The sequence below is a fragment of the Siphateles boraxobius genome, unplaced genomic scaffold (assembly GCF_051911475.1).
Source record: "Siphateles boraxobius isolate OS27281-9 unplaced genomic scaffold, OSU_SipBor_1 65, whole genome shotgun sequence".
NCBI lineage: Eukaryota > Metazoa > Chordata > Actinopteri > Cypriniformes > Leuciscidae > Siphateles > Siphateles boraxobius.
This window is the reverse complement of record NW_027509192.1, coordinates 15,380,906-15,393,946: the sequence shown is the minus strand read 5'-3', so window position 1 is coordinate 15,393,946 and position 13,041 is coordinate 15,380,906. Positions and strand designations below refer to the sequence as shown.

General features: G+C 41.5%; 1 protein-coding gene and 1 non-coding gene across 2 annotated transcripts in view; one reads left to right on the top strand and one right to left on the bottom strand.

The window, feature by feature from the left end:
• Positions 1-43: 43 nt before the first annotated feature.
• trnar-acg (transfer RNA arginine (anticodon ACG)) lies at positions 44-116 on the bottom strand. Its single transcript has one exon. It is a non-coding gene; the product is annotated as a tRNA-Arg (tRNA).
• A 6,716-nt stretch (positions 117-6,832) lies between these two features.
• Positions 6,833-13,041, top strand: part of ces2b (carboxylesterase 2b) — a 45,111-nt gene continuing 38,902 nt past the window's right edge. Inside the window, exons 1-5 of the mRNA XM_077211252.1 lie at positions 6,833-7,961; positions 9,467-9,656; positions 9,765-9,903; positions 9,995-10,128; positions 10,984-11,137. Coding sequence (XP_077067367.1) covers positions 7,880-7,961; positions 9,467-9,656; positions 9,765-9,903; positions 9,995-10,128; positions 10,984-11,137 — 699 coding nt within the window. The 5' untranslated portion in view covers positions 6,833-7,879. The remainder of the gene's footprint in view (positions 7,962-9,466; positions 9,657-9,764; positions 9,904-9,994; positions 10,129-10,983; positions 11,138-13,041) is intronic.

Sequence of the window (13,041 nt, the reverse complement as noted above, 5' to 3'; positions counted from 1 at the left end):
AAAACCGGCTTAAACGAACTCGAGAAGCAAAGTTCAAAAGAACCGAGCCAGCCAGGAGTCGAACCTGGAATCTTCTGATCCGTAGTCAGACGCGTTATCCATTGCGCCACTGGCCCGTTGCATAAATCATGCACATGTAGAACTGTTAGAAAATTGAAGGTATTCAAACCACTGCAAAGTTTACAAAACTTCAAAACTTCTTGACTTACAAAAATGTTGTGATTCATGTACCTGAACCGCGGAGAGTGAAGCTAATCATTGCTAAGTTTTAAAGCACATTAGAACTGCCATTGCTCTGTGTGTAGATTGAAATACACACGTATATGTGATCAGTACGTTTAGGTCCATGCAAGGTAATTGACAAAAACCCTTATCATTTCGTCATTATGACTAGGCACTGGGGTAAAGGGAATCTTTGATGATTTACAGGCAGCCACTATTTGATAAAGTTTAACGTGTTGCCAGATTGAAAGAAAACACACCACTAAATAATTATGTGTCTACTATTTTACCTAATATGATTTCTCTCAGTGGTTCTCAACACTTTTGACTCCAAGAGAGGCCCATAACAATTTTTGAAGGCCCTGTGACTTTTCCAGTTGTTCATTATTTACTGGATAAGGATTAAAAATATATATTATTTTTAAACAATAGGCTAAAATATATTCACTATAAAAACACATATGGCGTTAGATTTGATAAATTTACATTACTTGTCTTGACTATCTGTGCACATCATCATATTTTATATGCATGTCATTGTAATCTTTAATCAGTTCCTAATGGACAAAATCAATTCACGCCTAGATTGTTTCTTGTTTGAAAAGAGTTTCATTTGGATATACACCAGGGCGTAACCACCATAGGCATTGAGGGGGGTACGTGCTTTAACCTCGCGCACGAGCAGATCAGTTTCCTCGCTAGAGAAGCGTTCAGTTTTTCCGCTTGCAAATTCCGCCATGTACATAGTGATTCCGCCACGGAGCAAGAGCTACTGGCTTTTAAAGGGAATGGGAGATGAGACTCTGGTTGGTTTATTTCACGTGTGGTGGAGATTTTAAACTGGATAATAAATTAACCATGTTTTTTTAACATCTAACCATAAAGATATGAATTATAGGCTACTAACATGATAAGTTCTAACACTTCCTTTGGTCCTATGTCTGAGATGACTAAAATTCCATTCCTGATTCTAACAATAAATCTAAATTGAGCTTACTTCCTTTTTCTCTAGGATGTAGCCATGAGACGATGTCTAACCTCCTAAACATTTGACTTAATATAACTTTGGTAAAAGGACTATATATTTGGACTAACCGTTATATTGTGAAATGATTGATTGAAATATTAACCCCTCACAATGTTTTTGATGATACAGGATATTTTGCTGATGTTACTATCAAAGGGTAATGAAAGGGGGGACTTGCAGAGCGTGATATGTTAGTCATGATGATTCTGAACGAAGTAAGTTAGAGTTTAGGGAAGTCGGCAGGAGCCAGATATTAAGTGTCGATTTGGAGACGCCCCGGATATTTATTAAGTGTAAACGCTTGGGTGAAGACTGGGCCCTCCAAATAAAAGAAGACTAAAGACCTTACCAATCAAAAGTGATAGTTTTCAATTAAAATAATTAGGTTCCAGGTACGCAGTTAGGTTTACGGAAAAATCCACGACACACGTTACACCCAAAACACACCCATTAGAAGGGACAACCCTTTTAGACTATGCGCCAAGTGCGCCGACCATTTTTAAGTGCACTTGGGCCGTGCGCTTTAGACCATGCGCTTAGATCGTTAAAATAGGGCCCTAGACACTATGGGTGCTTCTCATTTCTTATTTGTGCATCCTTGTTTCCTTTCCTAGCGCCTCAGCTCCCCCAGAATTGAGATGTCCTTCAAGATGGCTGAGCTCGATCGGTTTCCGGGTCATAGGATGGAGGACGGAGGAGAGAGGAGACGAGGAGGGATATTGAGAAGCACCCTATGTCCCAATGTGAAGGTTGCATCATTCGAAAGCCGCGGACTTCGAATGATGCAGCCGCTTCCTTTGAAGGACGCACCATGTGAGTGAGAGTTCAATCTTCAGCTGGCAGGAGCCGCCGCTGGCATGTCACGTGACCTGTCTGCCTTGGCAAGTTTCAGAAACCATTTATTTTTGGCAGTTTTTCTGCTTTGTGTTCCTCCCTCTCTAGCTCATTTAATATGCTTCTGTTGATATGCTTCTGTTATTTTGTATGATTGATGTTTTGGGGCCGGTTATCCCAGTTAAAGCAGTCAAATGGCCGTGATCATGACTGGTTGCTTACTGACGCTTGCTGGACGCTCAATCCAGCCAGCTCAGGTTGAACTGCGAGTATTACGTGTTGCCTGTCACTCTTGCTGCAAGGAAATACATTGTTTTCTTTTTAAGAATGTAATGTCATGCATTTATTCTTTTTTATGATTGTCGTACTAGAGAATTTTATATATTAAATATTTGTCCTGTTGTCGCAGAAAATGCACAAAGCAATGACAAAGATTCATGTCATTGTGATTAATTCACGTTTTAATAGGCTACTCTGCATCTACATTATTACACAACTTTTTACACAATGATTAAAATAGTCACAACTAGCAAACAATGAATTTCCTGAATGAGAGGCAGCCAACAGTAACGTCAGTAAGCAACCAGTCGTGACCACGGCCATTTGACTGCTTTGATTGGGATACAATTCTCTAAAGCGACAATCATACAAAATAATAAATGCATGAGATTACATACATAAAAAAGCCTCAATGTATTTCCTTGCAGCGAGAGTGAAACGCAACGCGTTATATCGCAGTTCAACCGCAGCTGGCTGGATTGAGCGTCCATTTGACTGCTTTAACTGGGATAACCGGCCCCAAAACATCAATCATACAAAATAACAGAATCATATCAACAGATGCATATTAAATGAGCTAGAGAGGGAGGAACACAAAGCACAAAAACTGCCAAAAATAAATGGTTTCTGAAACTTGCCAAGGCAGACAGGTCACGTGACATGCCAGTGGCGGCTCCTGCCAGCCAGAAGAAGATTGAACCCCTTCTGACCATGTAGACTTCGTAGGATTTGCGCAACCAGGTGTTCCCGATTACTGCTCCTGGCGCCAGGCAATGGTGCGAGAGTACAGTTGCCATCCTGATAATTTATTTGATATAATTGAGTAAACAGCTATGGAGCCACAATTGGCTATTGTCATTTTTATGTTTTATATATTACTGGAGGACATGGTGAGGATGTTTCGTCCCCGGCACCGCCAGGTCATGTATTTTCGGCTTAGCCAAGACCATGGCCAGAGCTGGTTTACTGCGTCCCAATTCAGAGGCTGCGTCCTGACTCCTGAATGTATTGGGTGTTAACTTATGTAAATAATGTAATGAAATATGAAAAGAAGAGAAAACATACATAGGCATATATATATATAATGTAGCTAAGGTTCAAATGTTCGCTTATATCTTACCTTGATGCGATTTTGTATGCTAGTGTTTTATTTTTATTATGTACATAAATGGACCATGGTGAATATATTTACACAGGTTTTCAACCCTATTGATTGAATATAAAACCCAGTTGAAAATAAAAAAATGCAGTTCGAATGTTACTCCTGCTCGTCATCGGTAGCTGTCACAGATGCTAGGCGACAAGAACAATCGTCTGTCATTTTTTAAAATAAAAATGCTGTCGTCGCCGGTGCACAATGACTTATGGGGTAGGATAGGCCGCTAAGGATCCATTTATGGCTGCGTTCCAGTCCAAAATTGACATGCCCTTCACTTGCTAACTTCCCTCCGCCTCGTTCACTCGGATGTGCGTCATTGCTTACTTTGCAAGAGTGCCCACTTCAGGCGGAAACTGCAATGGGCTGAACTGGAACATCCTTTTGATCACTTGGAATCAGCTCTTGATCACTTGGAATCAGCTATCGATTTGTCTTATTATTTACAATTTTTTTCCCTTTAAGAATTTGTTTAATGCAGCATCCAAATGTATATAGGTGTGTTTTATATATAAAAAAATCTAATTAATATATCATAGAGTTGTTTGTGGTGATGGTGATTAGAGATCTGCAGTGACGTCACAATCGTATTGCATTGTGGTATATGGAGCTGCCTGAAGTGTGTGTCACCGATGTTAAGGCCAAGGGTTATTTACCACACTCCGGAGGAGCAGACACCAGAGGCAGACAACCAAGGTAAGTTTAAAAGGTAAGTTTTTATTAAAATTAAAAAGGGATAAAAGCAGGAGCAGGGACGTTCGTGGCTGTGGCTTTGGTGCGATACGGGGAGGGGAGTGCTGGTAGGTACTCTTCCGTTCTTCAAGTAAGTATATCCCTCTCCTGGTGGCTCATGGGACGGGTAATGGCTCTTCTCGTCGTCAGACTCGTTGAATAAGCTCGTGGGACAGACAGTGACTTCTCTCGTCGTGAGACTCGTTGAATAAGCTCGTGGAACAGGCAGTGACTTCTCTCGTCAGCAGACTCGTGGAATAAGCTCGTGGGACAGACAGTGACTTCTCTCGTCGTGAGACTCGTTGGATAAGCTCGTGGGACAGACAGTGACTTCTCTCGTCATAAGACTCGTGAAATAAGCTCGTGGGACAGGCAGTGGCTTCTCTCGTCGTGAGACTCGTTGGATAAACTCGTGGGACAGACAGTGACTTCTCTCGTCATAAGACTCGTGGAATAAGCTCGTGGGACAGACAGTGACTTCTCTCGTCGTGAGACTCGTTGGATAAGCTCGTGGGACAGACAGTGACTTCTCTCGTCATAAGACTCGTGAAATAAGCTTGGGGGACAGGCAGTGGCTTCTCTCGTCAGACTCGTTGCATAAGCTCGTGGGACAGGCAGTGGCTTCTCTCGTCGTCAGACTCGTTGCATAAGCTCGTGGGACAGACAGTGGCTTCTCTCGTCAGCAGACTCGTTGAATAAACTCGTGGGACAGGCAGTGACTTCTCTCGTCAGCAGACTCGTGAAATAAGCTCGTGGGACAGGCAGTGGCTTCTCTCGTCAGACTCGTTGCATAAGCTCGTGGGACAGACAGTGGCTTCTCTCGTCAGCAGACAAATGCATAAGCTCGTGGGACAGGCAGTGGCTTCTCTCGTCAGCAGACTCGTTGAATAAACTCGTGGGACAGGCAGTGACTTCTCTCGTCAGCAGACTCGTGGAATAAGCTCGTGGGACAGACAGTGACTTCTCTCGTCATAAGACTCGTTGCATAAGCTCGTGGGACAGGCAGTGGCTTCTCTCGTCGTCAGACTCGTTGGATAAGCTCGTGGGACAGGCAGTGGCTTCTCTCGTCGTCAGACTCGTTGCATAAGCTCGTGGGACAGGCAGTGGCTTCTCTCGTCGTCAGACTCGTTGGATAAGCTCGTGGGACAGGCAGTGGCTTCTCTCGTCGTCAGACTCGTTGCATAAGCTCGTGGGACAGGCAGTGGCTTCTCTCGTCGTCAGACTCGTTTCATAAGCTCGTGGGACAGGCAGTGGCTTCTCTCGTCGTCAGACTCGTTGCATAAGCTTGTGGGACAGGCAGTTGCTTCTCTCGTCGTCAGACTCGTTGCAAAAGCTCGTGGGACAGACAGTGACTTCTCTCGTCAGCAGACTCGTTGAATAAACTCGTGGAACAGGCAGTGGCTTCTCTCGTCGTCAGACTCGTTGCATAAGCTCGTGGAACCGACAGTGACTTCGAAGACAGAAACGGGGTACTTTACCAGCCTTCGCTCTCGTTCTGGGTGGGTTAGAACGGTGCCATTGGGAGAAATAGGGAGGCTGGACCTTCTTTGGCTTGGAGTACAGTGCTCGTGAACGGTGGCAATAGAGGTGCGTTGAGCTGTTCTCCTCTGCACCATACACACAATCCCAGTGACCTGGACACAGCTTAGGGGACAGATCAATTCGAAAGAATCTTCAAAGTTATGGGTCAATTTTATCCGTCAGAAACTCAGAGAGAACACAGTTGTTTGATCTCACCGCACTCGTGCATAAATCACTCTTGTAAATCTCCACACGTGTTTAGTTCACTCTTTCAGACACTGCAAACTCACTCTATCTTCACAGCGAAGTTTGCAAGTGCATGTCTAAAAGTGGACTGGAACGCAGCATATGTATCCTTTCTTTCACGAGGAAACGAAGGGTGCATTTGGGGTGCTTCTCAATATCCCTCCTCGTCTCCTCTCTCCTCCGTCCTCCATCCTATGACCCGGAAACCGATCGAGCTCAGCCATCTTGAAGGACATCTCAATTCTCTAATTGAACCGCGAAGAGTCGAGGATCGAGGAGTGAGTAGGCTTCCAGAGGAGTCATGAGTGAGGATACACAGGTGTGTCCTATGCGGAAGTGTTTTATTGACTAAACGTGACGCACGTACAAATTCTCCTCCCCCTTCACATTGATCACAATCGTTTTAATTTATACTTTACCCGTGCAGTTTATATAAATCACACATCTCACATATCTCAACAGGGAATCTTGCTTTATTATTATTCATTATGAATTTCTTAAATAAACAAACTTCAACAACATAAGGGCAGATCCTTTGAGCGCTGCTTATGACGCTGTGGAGTGACGCTCGAGTGATCAAGTATTCCAATGTATAAAAAAGCTGTCATTCGATTCCTCTGTCTTCATTTTCTTTCCTCGCAGCCTTCCCTCGTATCCTACAGGGGGAGGAGCTGGGGCGCTAGGAAAGGAAGCGAGGAAAGGTAACGAGGATGCACAAATAAGAAATGAGAAGCACCCTTGGTGTCGCAATTGAATTGGGACAGCCTTCATCACCCCGTGGTGAAACAATCATCCTTTAAATGTGACCTTCGAAGGGCGCAGCCTTTGAATTGGGACATCCTTCATCGCACTGCTGTGATGCAATTGGACTTCAAATATGGTCTTTGGAGGACGCAGCCTTCACAGCTCAGGTTTCAGTTGGTCAATGGCGCAGTCTATTTCAGTTGCCTCAAAATAGCAACGCGTCAACATTGCGCCTGGACATACCTTATTTTCAGACCAGAGCACAAATGGCGCAAATAACTTTGCTATTTAAAGCTGCAGTCCATAGTTTTTCCTCTTTGTCACCATCTCTGTTCAAAGTCTGCCATTGCAGTTATTCGCGGAATTATCAACATTACGTAGGTTGTGCCTCGGCACGGCACAGCGTGGATAAATCCAATGTTTTGAGGAGAATATGTGACTGTCAGTCACCGTGCCGGTGTGCCTTGTCATTCGGAATCACACATTCTACTTTTTGAAAGTATGACCAACATATAAAGGTGATGATATATAGGGCAACTTTTTGAGCAATGTTGCTGGGCAAATTTCCCACAGAAATCCACTAGTACCACTGGAATTAAAAGCATTATTACAAGCTTACAGTTTTGAATCGAGCTAAGGCAAGCAGATAAGTTTTGAACACTTGCCGGTTATGTACTTGCTCAAAAATTTATTTTGGATAATTTTTAACCCCAAAAAGTTACGGACTGGAGCTTTGAAGAACGTGGCACAGACATTCAGTCTTTACATTTTTGACATATTAGGCTATAGTATACAAACAAAAGTGAATGTGTGCATTTTTTAAATAAAATAATATTTGAAAAACGTTTAAATGGATTACTTCACAACTATAAGGCTACAATTAGACATAGAACTGATTTTACCTTTCTTATTCTTTATTCCATTATATACCTTTTAATCCTTAAACAATTCCTTTAGATATAAAGCTCAATTTAAAATAGTTGTTTTTTATTAGAGAGAATCTGGCAACCTCAGTTCCCAAAACAAAGTTCAAAGTATGGTCAGATCACGCATTTGTGTAATCAAATGTTGCAGAGCTTGTGAACGTCCATTCTGCTGCAGGACTGACTGAGCACGGCATGGCGATGAGGGAATCTGTCGTGCTTTCACTTTGCATGCTGATCGCACTGACTTTTCAAAACACTGTGAAAGCAGAGGATGGTAAGTCAGATTAATGTGTCATAATGAGTGCGTTTACTTGCACAACGCTAACTCTTTTCTTTTACACAACTCTTGTGACATTTACACAAACTGCGAAGCAATCGTGTTTTAACGCGTTTTTTGACATCAATCGGACATGCATGCACACTGACGACGCCGCTAGAAAGCAATGCATGCTGTTGCTTTAGTGTTTACTAAACGGGATATTCCGTCGAAAGTGCATATAGAAGTAGGTGTGTCGATCGGGGTTTGCTTTAATGAAACACTATTAAATGCGTATATGATGCATAGTTTCAGATGGAGTAACGTTAGGTACAGCATATATTAAAAAAGTATAAATGAACAATGACAACATTAGTAGGCTATACAGATAAAATAGTTTAGCAAGTAACTTAGTCTATAGCACATAGGCCTACATTAAATTGAAATAAATAAACATGATCAGGGCCGGCCCTGGCCAATTTGCTGCCCTAGGCAAGATTTTACCTGGTGCCCCATGCATCATATAGGCTATATATATATACACACACACATTACAGCCTAAACACAAATAGCAAGAGCATTGCATCTAGCATTCAAGTCAAGTCCCATTTATTTTTATAGCGCTTTTTACAATATAGATTATTTCAAGGCAGATTTACAGCTTTACAGTTTTGTTGCGTTTATAATTTTGTTCATGTAGCCGCTCTGGATAAAACAGTGATGTCATCGTCCAAGTGCCCTCAAACGAAAGAAATGCTGTCTACATTGGATGCAGCGAGGGGCGACGCTACACAACAAATTACCTGAACAGTAAACTGATCGCGCGCGCTCTGTTTCTGACGCACTTCAAGGCAAGCACTATTTGATTGATGCGCCGGACCGGAGTCGGGGGACTTAGTTAGGTTTTTGTGGAGTTTTCTTGCTTTATTTTGTAGAATTTTGAATTAATGTTTTTAAAATAGTATTAGTAAAAAAAAAAATCTAAAAAAAAATTCACTCGTTCACTCATTTTGGCGCTCCTATTGAGTGGCGCCCCTAGCATTTGCCTATTCCGCCTATGCCACGGGCCGGCCCTGAACATGATAAAAAAATTAGTAGTTTCAGATGAACTATAGCATATGAAATAAAATAAAATATATATAGCCTGCCCTACCGGTAAATATAATATAAAAACAAATGATAAAATAATTAGTATAAAATATTATAAATTATTTTAGATTAAGTTAAGAAGGAATAGTAAATGTCAATTTAAAAAAAATCAATTCATGTAAAATAATTAGTCTAAAAGGTATAAAATAGTTTCAGATGAAGTGTAGCATAGATAAAATCAAAAAGTTGTATCTAAATAGGTAAGGTATATTAACAAAAACTGAGGGGACGGATTGCAGAACCGTCGCCACGGATAGTTTTTTTTTCCTCCCACAAGTGATTTCCCGGGCTCCGTAGTAAATTAATTGCAAATCATACTGTGAAATAAATGCTTTAAACTCTATCTCTCTCTTTTTTAAAAATGAATGACACAGGACCTGTCTTGCAAACCAAATCTGGGGCCATGAAAGGATCACACATGAAAGCAAAAGGAAAGGATACAGTCGTCCATTCTTACCTCGGCATACCGTTTGCCAAGCCACCCGTGGGTTCGTTGAGATTCGCACCACCCCAACCTGCAGAGAAATGGGTTGGAGTGAGAGATGCTACAAAACAGCCGCTCATGTGAGAATAAAAGCTAATCCACCAGTAGATCAATGCCTTTGCTTTAGGTCCTAGATTTTACACTGGAGATCAAGTGGTGACACTTGTGTTACTCTGTGTCTGTCCCAGGTGTTTGCAGGATAAGCAGGTAGTTGTAGACTTGGTGGACAATCTGTCTATGAATATGGAGGTTCCTGATTCAGCAGAAGACTGTCTTTACCTCAATGTCTACACACCTTCTAAACCTGGAGCTAATGACAAGTTGCCTGTAAGCGTGAATGATTTGGTTGATGTTTATGTATTTTAAGTTAACATTATATGTATGTTATGCATTTAATAGTATTTTAATGTTGCAAAAGGTTATGGTTTGGATCCATGGTGGAGGTTTATCGATGGCCTCTGCGTCCATGATTGACGGACATGTTTTGGCTGCCTATCAAGATGTAGTTGTGGTCCTGATTCAATACAGGCTTGGCCTACTTGGATTTTTCAGGTAAAAACTAATTGTTACCAACATAAAGATCTAATCAAATCCAAAATAGTTTCAACTAAATCTAAAACATACTAGAAATGTGCTAACAACCTTTAACTACTAACAAAATTAACATGCTAAAACATGAATGTAACTTCCAAAGACTTTATATATAGAAAGACTGTACAATCATATTACTATGAATGGGAGAAAGTGGAATGCGCAGTATGTTGGAATAAGTCCCGCCTTCTAAATAAAAGACTGATAGATTGATAAAGTTGTTGTGTCACAGTTGCTGCAGAAACAGTCAGTGTTTTGAGATGCACACTTAGGACTGCACATGTGCAATGGCTGGTCATGCCTGAAAATTATGCTTTTTTAGTGCTATTGAGCACAAGAAACGACATTTATGGAACAGTTAATGTCATATTTTGTTGCTGGTTTGAAATCTTTTTAAAATACTTTAATCTTTGAAAATATTTAAAACCTTCAAACTTCAAGATTTTAAAACTTTTTTTAACCATTTTAAACATTCAGACTAAGCTTTTCTCAAACATACATCAAAGTTTATCAACAAACTTTACTGTCTAGTTCTAAATAATCACTGGCAATATACTAAAGCACTTCTTCTCGTTTTACCTGTCCAGGTGTTGGAGTAACATTAAAAGATGACACATCAAACATTATTAAGGTTTAGGTTTGGTTTGCATTCAGCAGGCCATGTGTTTTTGGACTTCAGACTTGCATGTAATCTGTTTGAATGGCTATAAAGTTCATGATTGTGATGCTTTAGAATCTCTGGTTGATTAGTTTAATTGATTCAGTGCAATTGAGGTCTAATGTCTCTAGGTTGTATGATTATATTCTGCCCTTTAGCACAGGAGATGAACATGCGCCAGGAAACTATGGTCTTCTGGACCAGGTGGCTGCGCTTCATTGGGTCCAGGAGAACATCCACAGCTTTGGGGGCGACCCTGGATTAGTGACCATCTTCGGAGAGTCTGCTGGAGGAGTCAGTGTGTCTTTACATGTAAGAATTTATAATTAAAATATATTTATTTATATATATATATATATATATATATATATATATATATATATATATATATATATTCTGTAATATTGGCTTCTTTGAAAAGATAATTTTCACCTTTCATTTATTGACTCTAAAACAGTGTTTCTCAACCTCTCCTGCAGGGACCCCCTGACAGGACATGTTTTTGTTTTAACCCTGAAATGGCACACCTGATTCAATTAGTCAGCTGCACATTAAGCCTTTAATTAATTGAATCAGGTGTGCCATTTCAGGGTTAAAACAAAAACATGTCCTGTCAGGGGGTCCCTGCAGGAGAGGTTGAGAAACACTGCTCTAAAATGTCATGCAGTGTATTATAGTATTTATTAAAGAGGCCATATTATGCCCTTTTACAAAGTCTTGAGTTTGTTTTGGGGGTCTAATAGAATAAGTTTTCATATTTTCTTACATATTTCACACAGTTGCAGCACCTCTTTTACCAATCTGTCAGTAACACTCTGTTTAGTTCCTGACTCTATGAAGCCCCTCCTTTTAAAAAAGCAAAATGTGCTCTGATTGGTTGGATGGACCAGTGTGTTGTGATTGGTCAACCTCTTCGAGCATGTTTGGGAAATGTCACACCCCTTACCATAACCGCAAGTTCCTTTTCGAAGGAACTCCTCGCTGTGTCAGTTGTTTACGCTACAGAGACGTGTCCTGCGAAACCCTGTGTCTGAAGCACGTGAGAGTGCCCAGGCATACAGGAATACATTGTCTTTAGGAAGCCGCTTTGTTTGAATGCGGGTGTGAAGATAAGAGTCTGTTGGAGTACATTCAACTCTCAAGGGAGATAGATAAGCTCATTGCAATGCATTTGAGGTAAGAAGTTCTGTTCTTTCTGGATTCTCTTTAGAGCGATGAGGATCAAGCGTTTGCACAGAGCATGTTAGGCTTTTGAGGGAGCTGAATGCATTCATTCTGAAGCTCCACCCTTGCTTGACTCTCTCTTGAGGGATGAGAGTTGAGAGTCTGCACTTCGTCGTTCAGATCCCATTGCTGCCGAGGACGGGATTGATCATGGGGAATGTAGGTGGAGCATGGGAAGTAGTCTGACAGAATTTTTTTTTCTTTTTGGGCTTCTCCTGCTAGCTCTGTTGTTCTCATCTCGGTTCAGGAACCTCTGCGGGCGCTTCTGGCTGAGAGCATTTTAATGTGCCCTTTCTAGTTATGAGGAATTGGATGAGGAGAGAGAGAGAGTTGAGGCAGGTGTTATTAATAATACGACTCCTCCGCTGCCCCACATATAAGTCAGTGAGCCTTTTATTTTTCCCAGATCTTCTCATTGAGTTGTCGAAATCATGGACGAATCTGGTTAAGCTCGTACAGTGTGTCCCGTGTTGGTAAACTATTCACGTGAGGAGGAACTGTGCATGGGTCATTAAGTGGTTGCTATAATTGCTACAGAGAGGCATCTGTGACAAGGAAAATTAGAACAACTTTCTTATTGATGCTCTGATGTCACACTCTGACATCAGAGCTGTGAGGGTTGAAGGAGTAGTATTTGGCAGAGAAGAAGGAAACATTATCCCTTTCTCCCTAGGCTACCCCCCATTCAGTTTACACTGATTTTGGGGTCTGCCTTCATGAATTTGCTGGAATAATAGCATCTGTTGAGTTGAGCTTGAGTTTTGGGGATTTGAAGAAGGTTTGAGCTCCCTAGCAGGGTGAGCACGAGTAGAGCTTGACAGCTGAGATTGAGTATGGAAAATTCTACTTTCTCACTTGCTGTCCTCCCCAAATTGTCATATTGGGTTTGAAGCAGGATTATGCTCCTGGTGAATGGGTTGATCCCTGTCCCCAGGCTACTCCAAGGTTGCAGTGGGGCTTTGAGTGGTTGTATCACAGTTTGCAAACCATTC